Source organism: Manacus candei, unplaced genomic scaffold (assembly GCF_025592945.1).
Source record: "Manacus candei isolate 608988 ecotype Guabito, Panama unplaced genomic scaffold, ASM2559294v1 h1tg000028l, whole genome shotgun sequence".
NCBI classification, from domain to species: Eukaryota; Metazoa; Chordata; class Aves; order Passeriformes; family Pipridae; genus Manacus; species Manacus candei.
The window spans coordinates 40,611,734-40,627,622 of NW_026138076.1; the positions used below are offsets into that span (position 1 = coordinate 40,611,734).

The following is a 15,889-nucleotide window of genomic DNA, read 5'->3' on the forward strand; positions in this document are numbered from 1 at the left end:
GGTTGAGCACTGGAACAGGGTCCCCAGGGAAGTGGTCACAACACCAAGCCTTACAGAGTTCAAGAATTGTTTGGACGATGCTCTCAGGTACATGGGTGTGATTCTTGGGGTTGTCCTGTGCAAGGCCAGGAGCTGGACTTCAGTGATCCTTATGGGTCCCTTCCAACTCAGGATATTCCGTGATTCTCTGAGTCAGAAAAAAACAAAGCGTTTGCACAGGATGCAGTGAGGGGCAACTGTTGCTCTCAGCATTACTGGCACTCATGCTGAAACAAAACAAACAACAACAAAAAAGGAGATGAAAAACTATAGTTGCTTTGTTCGCACAGATATTTGCTCTACAGTTAAAAGCAAATATGATTTGGGATTTTTTTAAATTGTGTGCACAGGTATCCTTGAGGTCACTTCTGAGTGAGTCAATTCACAGTTGTTCCTGTCTTCAGACACGGAGTAGACTGTCTGAAGGAAAGCCCCAGCTAATGCTTGCATTGGAGTCTGAAACAGTGAGTGACAGGAATTCAGCATTTCTTTCTCTAGTTGTGGGGAGGTGGCCAGGATTTATTTAATTTCAATGGGAAGTTTTCACTCTTAGACATGTTTACTAGTGAGGCTGAAGGGACTGTGTTATCAACCCTGCTATCTGCTGATAGTTGAATGATCTTGTGTAAAGATAATACAGGGCTATCTAGGTTCAAATTAGTAATAAAGGAGATGCAGTATAGGAACATGACTCCTCTGTGATAAGACTACAGATTTCATTGGAGAGAGACAGTGCAAACTTTGGCATCTCATCAGCTTTGCTACTAGAGGGTTCCCAGGGGGATCAGGTGAACCCAGTGTTTATGTCCTGCTGCAGGGCTCGAAACCTGTGCCCTCAGAAGTGAGTGCAAAAGTCAGTAATAAATTCTACTCTAACAAATTATTTTCTATCTTACTGTCTCCAAGGCCATGCTTGCCCCAGGTGCCTTTTGTCAGACAAGACAAGAATGCATGACAAGTGTTCATAAATTTTTCCTCATCTATCTTCAGACTAACCTATGGTGTATCACAGAATTACTTGTTAGTAACTGATTAAACATGTTCAACCTTTCACACTTGTGTTTTATGCTTGCTCAGATGTGTGGCACACCCATATCACACAGCTGACCTTTGGTCAGTTCACAATATAACATCCCTGAGACGTTATACACATCGTAAGAAAGCTATCTCCTTATCAGACAATGCTTCCAAACACCTTGCATGTGCTGTTTAAATATTAAATCTGGCAGAAGGTCACCACCAGCTGTCCATTAACTGAGACAGAAGCTGGAATCTGTGCAGCTGCCACACCTGCCTTCTTTGTTTAGAGGTGGACAAGGCTGTGCACCTTCACCCCAGCTCTGGGAGGCAATGTTTAAAAACATAATAAAAATGTATTAGAAAGAGGAGAAAACAGCAAGTCTTATTTGAGTAATTGTCATTGAAAGACCTAAAGTAAACCTTGAGGAAGGCCTGTGGAGGTTGAATCTAATGTTGCTCAATATGATGCTCACCAGGAATTTTCCTGAGCTGCAGACCAGGCTGGCATGGTACTGTACAGTACTTCCAGCTTGGCATCAGATGCAAATCTCCCAGGAGTCCTTTTGGTCTGTCCCATTAGCCCTAAAAATAACATGACCGTCCTCTCCCCTGTAAGGCTTAACACTCCCACATTGAAATATTTCAACTATGCCCCAGAAAGTATCAGTTAAATCACCACCATATTAACATCACATATTTTACTTGAGTGGCAGGTTTCCCAGCAGGTTTCCTGCTGCAGAGAGTGAGCTGCATTTCAGCCCTCCTGAATTTAGGCTTAGAGCTATACTCCTCTGCAACCCTGCTTTGTCTTACAGGTGTCTTGCCTCTACCTTTCTTTTTAGGCTGAAGCCTGGCTCACTTAAAAATTAACATACCCAGGAAAGATCTAAGAGCTCTCTGTTTCCTATCAGTGAACACAACGGTCCCTAGGGCTGCTACCACCAGCTCCTTCTAACAACAGCTCTCTGTGTCCACTGTCGTACTTTCCTTCCCAGCTCTCTGATTTCTTCGAGACAGCAAGTCCCAGGGAGGGAGTTGAAGCACCACAGTGGCAAGCACTGCACCCACTGTGAAATGTCCTGAACACAAATACGTAGAAGGGCAAAGAAAACTTGATAGATACCCTCAGAGTTTTTACATCTATTCATTGCTGTTCTAATACACACAAGGGACCGACACGTTTTCCTTCTCACTGTTAAATTGCTGTGATCTTGTGCCTGGGCAGAAATGTGTCCTGAGGGCATTGCCTGTGGGCAAACAGCAGCAGCAGGGCATTATTGAAAAACACTTTCTCCTTCGTAGGCCGGATGTCTCGCATCCTTCTTCTCTGATGCCCTCTAGTGACTGACACTCTGCTCTACTGGCTCACGGAGGACTCCTAAAACACATTGCTGCTTAGGGGCCAGGCCCGGAGGAAGAAAAGCGGTACCATCGAGTTTAGCCATTAGTAACAGTGTGGGATATGAAACTAGATGGTCTGGTTTACTTTCCTGTACTTCATGCAGGCAGCACCACCACTGCTCTGCCCCAGATGAAACAAAAATGAAGCAATGGCAGAAGTGCTTCTTGAAGATGTAGAGAACCACTCTGGAAAAGTAGGAGGGCTGTTTCAGGAAGGGCTTGCATTAGCTGTGCTTTTACCACCACCCAGCACATTAACATTCATGCTACATTAGTCTTGAATCAAGAGCGTGCCTGATAAGCTGCTTGGGGTCATGCCCTTTTATACTCTCTGGCAAATGACCTCTGCTCTCTGACTCACAGACCAGACTCTGGTTTAGGTGCTGCTTTTTGCAATTGCAGCTCCCTTGCTGCAGCCTGCCTGCCTGCTGCTGCTCCTGCAGGGCTTCTGCTGCCCGCCCTCACCCTTCCCCACCCCAGTATTCCCCAGGCCCAGAGCCCCAGTGGGACATACCGCTTTTGGGAGACGTTTTCAGGGAAGGGCAGTTTGTTTCCAGGCTCCTGTGCTGACCTAAGCCATATTCTGCTGGAACTGCAGTGCCTTTCCTTCATTAACCCTGAGCATCAGCAAGAGCTGATTGTAACTACACTGGGTGACACAGGTGCTGCCTCGAGGGACATCTACAAAATTGTAACACGCTGTGCTGGGATGAGGCAGCAGCCTGGTCTTTTTTCTCCTCTCCCTCTCCACTTTCCTGGCCTTTACCTCTCTTAGGCTGAAAATGCATTTTCTGTATGGCCAGGGATCATCCATAAGACTGTTTGGGCCATCTGGGGTTTAGGCAGGTGGCAGTGCCACCATGCACACTCACCCCACAGCATGGACAGAGCCACTGCCTGCCCTTTAAAAGTTTTGTGGTGAAGGTGAAGGCAGAGAGGGGACAAAAAATTCTCACGTTTTCCTTAAAAAGTGAAGCTGGGGAATATTTGCAGGGATTGAAAATCCTTTAGCGTTTCTCTGAGTGATGAAGACAGGGTGGATGCAACCTCCACCTCCTGGACAGGAGGGGTAACAGCCCAGTGCAGGCAGATGGACTCTAAAAAGTCATGCAGGAAGGCAACAGGGTTTGACCATGGACAGGCCGTGGCCAACCCATGGCCCAAACAGAATTTTAATTGCAGGTAGGTGGGAATTAATGCTCAGGGTCCGTCAGGGAGCATGTCTCTGCAACACAGGAGGCAGGCTGGTGCCAGGCAGCCCCAATCCCCATGCTTTTATGTTCAGAAAGGTGGGACTGGCCAGCAGCCCTGGACAGCCACCCGGGCCACCACAGCAGGGGTGACTTAGCACCGGGTGGCCTGCAGATGTCACTTGTCTGCGGGAAGCCCCACCTCTACCCTGTAGTCATAGTCACTTGTCCAACTTCTACAACTTGAATGAGCAACACTGACTCCTCCCAGGTATTCTATATCCTTTCTAAAAGCTGATTGAATAACAAAATACTCGTGAAAACCTTTCTCTGCAGCAGGCAAGGGAAATCTCAGCTGCACCAGGGGTTGCTGAGGTGGATGAAATGGGAGAAGGGAGGGTTCTCTCAGGTGGTACAAGAGTGACATAGACAGAGGTAGGAAGACAAACTCAAAACTTTATTGCTGGTGTTACTCAGGGAAGGGGAAATCAACTGAATCAAGGCAAGCCCCACATGGAGCATTTCCCAGCAGCCAGGGCAGCGGCAACTCCTGCCAGCAGCTCCACAGGATGCAGCGTGGATCCATCTGCAATGGATAGGAGACGAGTGTCAGGGAAAAGGGCTGTGCCTCACCACACACCGTGTGTCCCCCAGTCCTTCCCTCTCCACCCTGCATGAGGTTCCCAGCAACATCTTGCTGTGGGACAGGTCACTTTTGTCACATGTCCATGGCCATTTCCCCACTGCAGCAACCCTGTGTCAGTAGGAGACACTCTGGGAAGCCTTTTGGCCATGTGTGAGGGCAGCTTTATAAACCAGCACCAGCACCCCCAGCTTACCAGAATGTGCCCTGCTCCTTCCTGCGGTTGATGTCTCTCTTTATTTGGCAAACAGAGCACACAGGGCACCACAGGGTGATACAGAAGTCAGAGCAAATGGACCCCTGTTAGGAAGAAATTAGTTAGGGACACCGGCTTCCCAAAAGCCATGTTCCAGACAAGGTTGGCTGCAGCATCCTGGGTAGCAGACACTAAAGTCCAGGGCTGGTGAATCCCTGGCACTATGGAAAGGAAGAAGAGAGTCCTTTGTGCAGGTTACAGATAGCTACTTACCCTTTGGCTTCTGAGGTTCACACTGGGGACAATAATGCACACAGAAAGAGACAATTTGGACAATGTGAACTTGGGCCCCCGTGATTTGCACTTGGCATGGCACCAGTCCACCCCCTGCAGGATGGAAACCCTTCACATATGTACTGTCCACCTTTCTCCCAAATCTGATTACAGATCCTTACCTGTATAACCAATTTCATCTATTCTTTAATCTGCCCACAATTATCTCTAATCTCACCCATCTTTCAAAGATCACAGGAGGAAGCAGCAGCCCAGGCTCTGCAAGCCACTGTGGTCAGCAGCAGCTGAAGGCAGGACACTGCCTCCAGTGAAGGAGCTGTGTCCAATTTATGTGTGTTGTTGGATACCAGCGCAGGGATCAGCTCAACTGAGGATGTCCCAGCTCCTGTTCCGTGCTCTGGCATCATGCAGGATACGGAAGGGAAAACAATGGGGAGGGGAAAGCACTGCTGCCCTGTGCTCATCCCCCATAGAATCATCGAATAAACTGGGTTGGAAAGGACCCCCCAGATCATCAAGCCCAACCCTTGATCCAACATTGCTGTGGTTACTAGAGCATGGCCTGAAGTGCCACATCCAGTCTCATCTTAAAAACCTCCAGGGACAGTGAATCCACCACCTCCCTGGGGGGCACCTCGCCTTTCAGCCTCGCAGCAGGGTGAGGGGGCAGGTTACCCACTGACCGGGATGTTGTATCTGGTGCGGTAGAGGGTCCTCATGGCCACGCTGGTCCCACACAGGAAGCACTCGTTCATGTCCCCGGCCACCTTGTACCCCAGGCAAGGGTAGCAGAAGCTTCCACAGAGACCTGTGGGACAGTGAGATATGGGCTTGGCTGAGGGGTTCGAAGACTGAGGAAAGGGGGAAAGGCCAGCCAGGAATGTGACCATGGGAGCTGTGACTCTTGACCTCAGGCAAGAGCTTCTCTCTTGCTAGTACCCACAAAAGTAGGGTTTGCAGAAGGGGCAATGCTGCAGAAGGAGCAGGGAGAACACCAGAAACACATCATGAACCAACAGCAGGAATGAGGAGTATATATGTACTTACACACGCCACAGTCAGAGCAGCAATCCATCAGCCCAGTCTGCCATCTGCCTGGCTGTTGGGCAGTTGAAAACTGGGGCTGGATCACAACCACATTTTGAGAGTCCATTGCCAGCACAGCGTTAGGTCCCTCCGGGCAGTTTGTGGTCTGGAAGGAAAAGCCATGAGAGAAAGATGCTGCAGGTGTTTCTGAAGTGGGTGTCTTGCTCAGGCTGCTGCATTCAAAGAGAGGGCAACACAGGTCTCAGGGGCATTTCCACTGCCAGAGTACTGCCATCCCCACCACAAAGTGGGGGGCGCAGCACTGCCAGGAGCTGCCGCCGCCCTCTGAAGCAAAGCCCTCCTCAAAACCAGCCTCCCACCAAAGGCAGCAGCATCTCATCCCCTGCCTGTCCAAGTAAATTGCTTCTGTAGAGGCAGAAGTCCTTTTGCTTCAGAACTGCAGTGCTTCAACCTTCAATCCTGTCTTCTCATCTCCAGTTCATCTTCCATTATTATCTGCTTAAAATGTTTTGGGTTGGGTATTTTGTTGTTGTTATGATCACAGTCTCCCAAAGCTTAGTTCTAGCTTCCCCAGGCTCTCAGGAGTTGTTCCATGATCATCTCAGTCTATTTGCCTCCCCCTCTCCCTTCTTTCTTCACCTGCTTTCTTAGCGGGCTTCAAGGCAGTGGGTTTTCCTTGTTTCTTTCCATTGTTCTTAGCCCAGTCACCAGTTCCTATTCCTCCTCCACTTGACTGATTGTGCCAATGCATCATCCTCCTCTTCCTCAGTCTCCTAGGGTCCCCATAGACCCTATAGAGGATACTCCCACAGAAAGTCCCATGCAGAGACATCCCCTGCCCTATGCCCAAGCTCAGCACCACTCTGTTAAGCAGCACGGGGCTGAGGTGCAAAGGCTCCCATGTCTTACAGCTACGAGAGCTTTCTCCCACTCCCAGCACACACCATACATCCTCAGCAAAGAAACTATCAGCGAGAAAACAGCCTGAGCTTTGGATCTAGTAACTTCAAGCTGCTGCTTCTTGCCTGGGAAGAGTCCCAAGGCAGCACCTCAGGGAGGTCCTGTCCAGCGGCCACATCCTCGCACAGCACTCAGGCATTTCTGTGACAGTCACTGTGGATGTCTAACAAAGCATCTCCAGGCAGTTCAGGTCCTGCTTGCCCCTGCTCACCTTTGGCACGTTTGTCCTGCTTGCACAGGCAGCACTCCCTGTCTGGGTGCCAGGTGGGGGTACCCACCAAACAGCACTCCCTGCCCTACCCCTGTGTGACAAGGGAGTGCCTGAGTTTCAGGATGATGAGAGGAGCAAAAAGAAAAATAGCAGAAGCATTTAAGTTTTGAAGAAAAGAATGATGGCAATTAAATTCTGTCAAATTCTGTAAATTAAAACGCTATAAAGGGGAAATGGGATTGTTTTCATATCAGAGTTGCACATTTACACAGAAGTATTTAACACCAGAAATATGGTGGAACAACTATTTTACTATGCCCAGCACTCAGATGATGCCATTGAGTACACGGTACCCACATAAGAGAGACTTAGGCTGTGGCATTGCATTTTTACTGACTATTGCCAGTAGGTGGCTGTCAGGGTTGACAGTGAGTCTGTTAGCTCTCTGGGAGAAGATATTGACCTGGGAAATTTACGGATGTATCCTTGAGATAGGAGAGGTATGTACGCAGCCCTAACAAAAATAAGACAGCTGTGGAGTGCTTGGATTCGGTCCTGCGAGAACTTCAATTTTAGCCTTGAGCTTTGCCAAAAATATCACTAACAAATAATAGCCAATTAAAATACAGTTACTTGCTAACCTTCTAAAACTGCTGCTTGTTACTAACATGGGATATAAAAAGACTCATGAGAAATAATAAAGAGATTGGTACTTTGCTCGGTACTAGACTGTTCGTGTTTTTCTTTACTTTCAACCGCCGCAACAATAACAGGTGGCAAAGGGGTTGATGGCTCTGCCAGCAGCTCCTGTGGTTCCCCACCATTTACAGACTGTCCCAGACACATCCCTGCTGTCAGATACAGCCTGTTGCTGGAGGGCAAACACTTGTTCCTGGCAGTTAAAGGAAGAGGAAAAAAATTATTGAATTATGCTGTAAGAGGGAAGAAAGCTGGAAAAAAGTCTCCACGTGGTTTGCCTCTGACTTTTTGCAGCTTTCTGCAGGCAGTGGAAGTGTGGCTGGGCTGTTCCTATCTGAGATACTGGCACCTGCTCCCATTTGGTGATGAGTGGCCTGAAAGGGCAAAGCGACAGCTGGTGGGAGTCTCTCAGTCACTGTCACACTGGGGGTTAAAGATCAGGCTGTTTCCTGCTACTGAACAAGGCTATTGAACTGTAAAAATGCTGTCGTGCCCTCTCTGGGGCAAGTCACCCCACTGCTTGCAGGGAGCGACCTTTGGAGCAAGCTCAGGCAACCCCAGCAACCGTGGGTGCAGCAGGGGCCACTGCACCCACCATCCCTCACCAGACACCTCCTGGCCCTGCCCTGGTCAACCAGCCCTGCTTGTTCATGCACAAGATCCCAGGTAATTCCCACCACTTCTGCAGCCAGTGTAACACCTCCTGGCATGCCAAAACAGCAGCCCCTTCAAGGAGTCTTGACACACGACAATTTAAGAATCAGGAACCGGGAGGGGCAGGGGAGGAGACAGACCACAGACAGTGTGCAGTGGGGACACCAGGGAGGGACAGCACAGGGGTCCCACACAGGGACCAGCAGGAGGCATGACCACAGGGAGAAACGTGCACAGGAGCAGCAGCAGGTTACGTTTTAGGGGCAGGACCCCATCAGCCTCTCCTGCTGCTCCTGCACTACCAGATGACATGATCAACAGTAGCACCTCATAAAAACACAGCCAAGTGGTGCTCACACACACACTGTGGCCTTTGCAGGCAGGGCTGACCACAAGCTTCCCCTCCTCGAGTACGAGCACACCACATCCCTGCACAGATGGAAGCTGCAGTGCAGAGCAGGCAGCAGCTTGGAGAAGCCTCTGGCACACAATCACCTCCCAAGAGGTGGCCCAGTTCTACAGCTCCCAACATTATCATCCCCGGTGCCCCCAGTTCTACAGCTCCATGGCATCACCAGCTGTGTTGAAACAACTGACAGGAACAAAAGGATTCTGAGGAGCATGCAGCCACATTTCACCCATAACCAAGGTCACAAAGCAGCATTTATAGGTCTATGTATATACGCACAAATGAACAATACAGTACAAAAAGCTGCTGTCCTATACCCCTGCTGCCCACTTCTGTCGAGATGCCCATCAGCAGCATCCAGCATGCCATGGTTTAGCTCAGAAGTAGTTTTCCAGGTAGGTAGAAAACCTCACCTTTGTCTCCACCCCTTCCCCAGCACCACTGTTTCAGCCACAAGCAATTTCCATAGTTCTGTACCACAACTGAAGCAAAGCCATGCCATACATACTTTCCAAGCCGTCCTTCTCCCAGAAGCACGTATGTCCTTTTCCTGGTTGACATCCCCTTATATACTCTCTGGAAAACGACCTCTGCTCTCTGACTCACAGACCAGACTCTGGTTTAGGTGCTGCTCTGTGCAATTGCAGCTCCCTTGCTGCAGCCTGCCTGCCTGCCTGCTCCTGCCAGGCTTCTGTTGCCCGCCCTCACCCTTCCCCACCCCAGTATTCCCCAGGCCCAGAGTCCCAGTGGGACACGCCACTTTTATGAGATGTTTTCAGGGAAGGGCAGTTTGTTTCCAGGCTCCTGTGCTGACCTAAGCCATATTCTGCTGGAACTGCAGTGCCTTTCCTTCATTAACCCTGAACATCAGCAAGAACTGATTGTAACTACACTGGGTGACACAGGTGCTGCCTCGAGGGACATCTACAAAATTGTAACACGCTGTGCTGGGATGAGGCAGCAGCCTAGTCTTTTTTCTCCTCTCCCTCTCCACTTTCCTGGCCTTTACCTCTCTTAGGCTGAAAATGCATTTTCTGTATGGCCAGGGATCATCCATAAGACTGTTTGGGCCATCTGGGGTTTAGGCAGGTGGCAGTGCCACCACGCACACCCACCCCACAGCATGGACAGAGCCACTGCCTGCCCTTTAAAAGTTTTGTGGTGAAGGTGAAGGCAGAGAGGGGACAAAAAATTCTCACATTTTCCTTAAAAAGTGAAGCTGGGGAATATTTGCAGGGATTGAAAATCCTTTAGCGTTTCTCTGAGTGATGAAGACAGGGTGGATGCAACCTCCACCTCCTGGACAGGAGTGCAGGGCTGAGAGCCCAGTGCAGGCAGATGGACTCTAAAAGGTCATGCAGGAAGGCAACAGGGTTTGACCATGGACAGGCCGTGGCCAACCCATGGCCCAACCAGGATTTTAATTGCAGGTGGGTGGGAATTCATGCTCAGGGTCCGTCGGGGAGCATGTCTCTGCAACACAGGAGGCAGGTTGGTGCCAGGCAGCCCCAATCCCCATGCTTTTATGTTCAGAAAGGTGGGACTGGCCAGCAGCCCTGGACAGCCACCCGGGCCACCACAGCAGGGGTGACTTAGCACCGGGTGGCCTGCAGATGTCACTTGTCTGCGGGAAGCCCCACCTCTACCCTGTAGTCATAGTCACTTGTCCAACTTCTACAACTTGAATGAGCAACACTGACTCCTCCCAGGTATTCTATATCCTTTGTAAAAGCTGATTGAATAACAAAATACTCGTGAAAACCTTTCTCTGCAGCAGGCAAGGGAAATCTCAGCTGCACCAGGGGTTGCTGAGGTGGATGAAATGGGAGAAGGGAGGGTTCTCTCAGGTGGTACAAGAGTGACATAGACAGAGGTAGGAAGACAAACTCAAAACTTTATTGCTGGTGTTACTCAGGGAAGGGGAAATCAACTGAATCAAGGCAAGCCCCACATGGAGCATTTCCCAAGAGCCAAGCCAGTGGCAACTCCTGCCAGCAGCTCCACAGGATGCAGCGTGGATCCATCTGCAATGGATAGGAGACGAGTGTCAGGGAAAAGGGCTGTGCCTCACCACACACTGTGCGTCCCCCAGTCCTTCCCTCTCCACCCTGCATGAGGTTCCCAGCAACATCTTGCTGTAGGACAGGTCACTTTTGTCACATGTCCATGGCCATTTCCCCACTGCAGCAACCCTGTGTCAGTAGGAGACACTCTGGGAAGCCTTTTGGCCATGTGTGAGGGCAGCTTTATAAACCAGCACCAGCACCCCCAGCTTACCAGAATATGCCCTGCTCCCTCCTGCGGTTGATGTCTCTCTTCATTTGGCAAACGGAGCACACGGGGCAACACAAGGTGACACAGAAGTCAGAGCAAATGGACCCCTGTTAGGAAGAAATTAGTTAGGGACACCGGCTTCCCAAAAGCCATGTTCCAGACAAGGAAATGTTAATCCCATTCCAGGTCGCGTGCCCTTTGTTTCTTGGCTGGCTGCAGCATCCTGGATAGCAGACACTGAAGCCCAGGGCTGGTGAAACCCTGGCACTATGGAAAGGAAGAAGAGAGTCCTTTGTGCAGGTTACAGATAGCTACTTCCCCTTTGACTTCTGAGGTTCACACTGGGGACAAAAATGCACACAGAAAGAGACAATTTGGGCAACGTGAACTTGGGCCCCCGTGATTTGCACTTGGCATGGCACCAGTCCACCCCCTGCAGGATGGAAACCCTTCACATATGTACTGTCCACCTTTCTCCCAAATCTGATTACAGATCCTTACCTGTATAACCAATTTCATCTATTCTTTAATCTGCCCACAATTATCTCTAATCTCACCCATCTTTCAAAGATCACAGGAGGAAGCAGCAGCCCAGGCTCTGCAAGCCCCTGTGGTCAGCAGCAGCTGAAGGCAGGACACTGCCTCCAGTGAAGGAGCTGTGTCCAATTTATGTGTGTTGTTGGATACCAGCGCAGGGATCAGCTCAACTGAGGATGTCCCAGCTCCTGTTCCGTGCTCTGGCATCATGCAGGATACGGAAGGGAAAACAATGGGGAGGGGGAAGCACTGCTGCCCTGTGCTCATCCCCCATAGAATCATCGAATAAACCGGGTTGGAAAGGACCTCCCAGATCATCAAGTCCAACCCTTGATCCAACACTGCCGTGGTTACTAGAGCATGGCCTGAAGTGCCACATCCAGTCTCATCTTAAAAACCTCCAGGGACAGTGAATCCACCACCTCCCTGGGGGGCACCTCGCCTTTCAGCCTCGCAGCAGGGTGAGGGGGCAGGTTACCCACTGACCGGGATGTTGTATCTGGTGCGGTAGAGGGTCCTCATGGCCACGCTGGTCCCACACAGGCAGCACTCGTTCATGTCCCCGGCCACTTGGCAGGCGAGGCAGGGGAAGCAGAACATCCCACAGCAGCCTGGTAGGGGGAGAAACACAGCAGGGGGTGAGGATCTGCCTGCACACTCAGAACTAGGAGAACCAGGCTACGTGGCTGGAGCCATTGCACCACCAAGCTGAGCAGCAGGGGCAAGAGAAGTGTCTCTCTAGGGTGTGTGACTGACTGCAGCACACCCCTGATGAGGGCCGGGAGAGGGGACTTCCCACAGCACTCACAGACGCCGCAGTCCGAGCAGCAGTCCATCAGCCCCGTCTGCCAAATGCACCTCGAGGCAGCGGGCATGCCATACTGTGGCTGGATCGTCACGATCGTCTGGGAGGCCATTCCTAGATGCTCTTCTGAAAGAGACAGGTGGGGAACAGCAAACAGGTTACTTAGTGAAAAACCTGTGGTTGGTCCAAACCTCCAACCAAACTGTGGGCCGTCACCCTTCAGCAGGCTGCCTGTTGCTCAGCTCTCTTGCTGTTGCTGGTGGTGATAAAGCACAACCGTATCTTACCTGCATTTGTGTCCTTTCAATGCTTTTGCATTTTCTACCACTTTATCCAGCCTTCAAAACAGCACCAGGCCACTGGCACTCCCCACTCCACCCCAGAAAGGTTTCGCTAGTGCTTAGACACAGCTCACTGATTTCCCTTGAGCCAAGCCAGGCTGGGCAGTGAACCCAAGCTAAAGGGAATGACTTGGGCATTTCAGTTGTTGAACTTGGCTTGTTTTACACAAGATGGCTTTGGCATGGGGCCAAAGCATGTGGGAAGCACCTGAGGTCTCACTTCCTCATACCAAAGCCAGGCTACACGCAAGAGAGATACTATAGAAAACTCATATCTCCAGTTTCTTGTCATAGAGAGTCAAAAAGACAGAAACTCAAGGCTGTGTCCCAAGTCTAATGCCCTCTCCTTGCCTTCCTGTGGTTAAGCAAGAAAGTAAATCTTGAAAACCAGTAAGCCTCAGACCTAAAATAGTAATAATGGTAATAATTATGGTAATGACAATAATAGTGGTGATAATGATGATAATAATAATAATAACTACTCTTTCTGCTTCTATCTTCCTGCCCAAGTAAAAAAAGTTCAAAACAGTCTTAGATAACAATTCAAAGAAAGTTTGGCTTTGGGGCTAGGTTTTTCTAGATAAGATAAACTGCCTGCTCACATCTATTAAGACTTAAAAGAAGTCTTTTTTCTACAAATTCGCTTGGTTTGTTTTATCTCTTAGAAAAGGCAGCTTGGCAAAGGCAGAACAGTGCTGGCTAATAAAGCTTTTCCCTGTGCAGTTTCTGAGCTCAAAAGCCAGAATAGAAACTGAAATTAAGTAGGAGGTGCTGGGGGAGGGGGAGTACTCTCCGCCGTTTGGATTAACCCATGCTTCTCCAGAAATCCCACTCCTGCCTTCACCTGGCAGCACAAGCCAGCCTGCAAGCCCGGTGTGAATCACAGAAATCACAGAAGGTCCTGAGTTGGAAGGAAAAGCAGCTGGAGGCAGTACCAACTGTGTCCAGAGGGAAATGTGAGCATGTGATGCCTTCGAGGGCTTCCCTCTGCCGATCCACAGCCGTGCTACCAACAAGTGGTGAATCTCTCTACACTTTTACAAATGCACAGTATTCTGTATACGAATATTATTCACATATTTTCTCCTCTCTTAGCTGCAAACATGCAAAGAGATCTCTTAGCTGTAAAAATTAAGACTGCAGCACGAAACTGCTCTTGCCACCAACAGCATACCCCATTGAAGGGACAGCAAACACTCAGGGAGATCAGGCAGCAACCTATAGAAGCGATCAATATCCAACCTGGTGGCAGGACAGCCCGGTTTAAACAGAGAGTAAAGTACCAGTCAGATTCCTTTAACACAGTTATACAATTCTGTCAGCAGGAGAAAGCAGCAAAGAAAAGGTAACTGCTACAGAATTCAGCTTTCAAGCATAGCTTTTTAAAAGCCTCCCCCCTTCCCCAAGTAGAATTTGCAATATTGTTTGATTTAAATTATGTGCTAAGCAGGAAAAAAAATCCTTACTTTATTTACTATTATCCCACTTTCCCAGGCTAACAAGTTATTAATATTTCCATGCTTTAAGAGAACCAACCTTCTGATGAGCAGCCTCTGTAAGAGCACGCTTCTTTGCCAGCCGGGACCCTGCAGAAAGAGCTCTGGGGATGGTGAAACTAAACTTGCTCACACTAGGAGGTTTATTGGCAGCCAACAAACAAGTATAGTGGGTGGGAGGTAACTTGAAGGGGGTGGTGTGGACATGTGCCCTGACGTTAGGGTTACAGATTTAACAAGCCTGCAGAGCAGAGATTTCCTTTTCCCAGACTTAATTATTCATCTTAAAAAATAAAAAAAAGTTACATGTTTATTGTCTATTCTTTATTCCCTTAACTCTGCCTCCACGTTGTTGCTCTTCAGGAGAGAACAGCTCTGAATGATGTGCATTCATTGGGACAGATATTTTTCCAACATTTTTCCACCCAGAAAAATTGTACTTCTCATATCCCAGACCAGACTAACGGCAGAGCACCTCCGACTGCTTCACTCTGAGCTCTTCCCTTTCCTTATGGAAAAAGCTTTGGACAAAGGGGTTGGTGCAGACCTGTTTGCTTTAACAGCCAGGCTTGGCAATGGTGGGTGGGCAGTGTGGTGGGAAAAGGGGCGGTGTCAGGGGGTTCTGGGTGATCGAGACCTCTCTGTGGAGCTCGGAACAGCCCCTGCCCCAGCCTGCTCATGCAGGGGACTAAACAAGGCACTCTCAGTCAAAGCCAGCAGCAGCTAAACCCACCTGCACCAGGGGGCAGCTCCCCACAGGTCAGCACTCTGTGCCATGACCCCGACATGAGGGGAAGCCCCAGCCCCAGCCATCCTACTACACTTCCATTCAGCCCCAGACAAGGAGGCAGCAGGGAGCGATGACACCTTTGATTTTAATCCTCTTCTCAATCTGCGATGTGCTCCCTGCTCCTTCTCAGCAGATGCATTTGGGTTTTAATTTCTGACTTAGTAAATACACTCCACGTGGAGGCTTTCTAGAAAAATCAGGCTGATTCCCTAAGTGCTTGTCACAAGCCATGTAGCCCAGCCACTTTAAAATTAACTAAGTACTTACCATACACATATCAATTTCCCTCTTTGAGACTCTAATATTTACTGTTTGTTCAGTAACATGCCCCAAATATTTAACCACTCGAGCCCTGTGCTAGTCACTGAAAGTTTTGGATACACTTCCACCTTATGTAGAGAATCTGTGACAGCAGGACAGCATTTTTTGTTTCCCAGCAGGATGCACAGAGTGTTCAAAGAGCCCAGAGAAGATCATAGCAAGTGCTTGCTCAGGAGCAAGGCAAGTTCAGTGCATCCCACAGGAAGTGCTGATGGTGTGTTCTCCTTCTCTCTCACCCTCAACAAGAACAGGGAAAGGGGAAATTCAATTAAACTGCAATTTAGGAACTTTGATAACAGGCTGGGATTTATGGTGCTTTAAAGGAAACCTTTTCACAATAGTCCTGAGATAACAGTGAGCCGTGCCCTGGAATGCTTCCCTCAGCTTCCAACAGCTCCAAAGTTTAACTGGGGCTCTCCCTGCTTTAAGATGGGGCTGCCTGGCCACCCCCTGGCTGAATCATAAATGATTCATTTCTTTTTCCAAAAACATTGCAAGAGGCTGTGGGAAGTGGGGTTTGCAAAAAGTTGTAGTTCCTAGAATAGGGGATACGTGACATCCC

General features: G+C 49.4%; 2 protein-coding genes across 7 annotated transcripts; both read right to left on the bottom strand.

Annotated features, from left to right (window-relative positions):
* Positions 1-4,086: 4,086 nt before the first annotated feature.
* Positions 4,087-9,339, bottom strand: LOC127472467 (placenta-specific gene 8 protein-like). 4 transcript variants are annotated; one of them, XM_051790748.1, is made up of 4 exons: positions 5,831-5,994; positions 5,467-5,591; positions 4,490-4,593; positions 4,087-4,236 (listed from the first exon to the last, which is right to left on the bottom strand). In XM_051790748.1, coding segments are annotated over exons 1-4 (336 nt in total). In that variant the 5' UTR covers positions 5,937-5,994; the 3' UTR covers positions 4,087-4,235. The 4 variants fall into 4 exon arrangements, with proteins under 4 accessions (XP_051646708.1, XP_051646709.1, XP_051646710.1 ...); XM_051790749.1 differs by lacking the exon at positions 4,087-4,236 and adding an exon at positions 9,272-9,339 and having other exon boundaries at positions 4,486-4,593; positions 5,831-6,042; XM_051790750.1 differs by lacking the exon at positions 4,087-4,236 and adding an exon at positions 9,272-9,294 and having other exon boundaries at positions 4,486-4,593; positions 5,831-5,975.
* Positions 9,340-10,637: 1,298 nt separating this feature from the next.
* On the bottom strand, positions 10,638-14,552 carry LOC127472469 (placenta-specific gene 8 protein-like). 3 transcript variants are annotated; one of them, XM_051790757.1, is made up of 5 exons: positions 14,257-14,549; positions 12,383-12,505; positions 12,061-12,185; positions 11,041-11,144; positions 10,638-10,787 (listed from the first exon to the last, which is right to left on the bottom strand). In XM_051790757.1, coding segments are annotated over exons 2-5 (339 nt in total). In that variant the 5' UTR covers positions 12,492-12,505; positions 14,257-14,549; the 3' UTR covers positions 10,638-10,786. The 3 variants fall into 3 exon arrangements, with proteins under 3 accessions (XP_051646717.1, XP_051646715.1, XP_051646716.1); XM_051790755.1 differs by lacking the exon at positions 10,638-10,787 and having other exon boundaries at positions 11,037-11,144; positions 14,257-14,552; XM_051790756.1 differs by lacking the exons at positions 10,638-10,787; positions 14,257-14,549 and adding an exon at positions 12,667-12,798 and having other exon boundaries at positions 11,037-11,144.
* Between the last annotated feature and the right edge of the window lie 1,337 nt (positions 14,553-15,889).

What these genes read in the sequence shown, in the direction of transcription:
- LOC127472467 (XM_051790749.1), bottom strand. Translation starts at nt 9,324, where the DNA reads ATGTCAACCAGGAAAAGGACATACGTGCTTCTGGGAGAAGGACGGCTT. An exon ending in GGAGAAGGACGGCTTGGAAA is followed by an intron (nt 6,043 to 9,271) that starts GTATGTATGGCA and finishes CTTTGAATGCAG; the next exon opens with CAGCCTGAGCAAGACACCCA. An exon ending in CTGCTCTGACTGTGGCGTGT is followed by an intron (nt 5,592 to 5,830) that starts GTAAGTACATAT and finishes ACTGTCCCACAG; the next exon opens with GTCTCTGTGGAAGCTTCTGC.
- LOC127472469 (XM_051790755.1), bottom strand. Translation starts at nt 12,491, where the DNA reads ATGGCCTCCCAGACGATCGTGACGATCCAGCCACAGTATGGCATGCCC. An exon ending in CTGCTCGGACTGCGGCGTCT is followed by an intron (nt 12,186 to 12,382) that starts GTGAGTGCTGTG and finishes TCCCCCTACCAG; the next exon opens with GCTGCTGTGGGATGTTCTGC. An exon ending in GCACCAGATACAACATCCCG is followed by an intron (nt 11,145 to 12,060) that starts GTCAGTGGGTAA and finishes TCTTCCTAACAG; the next exon opens with GGGTCCATTTGCTCTGACTT.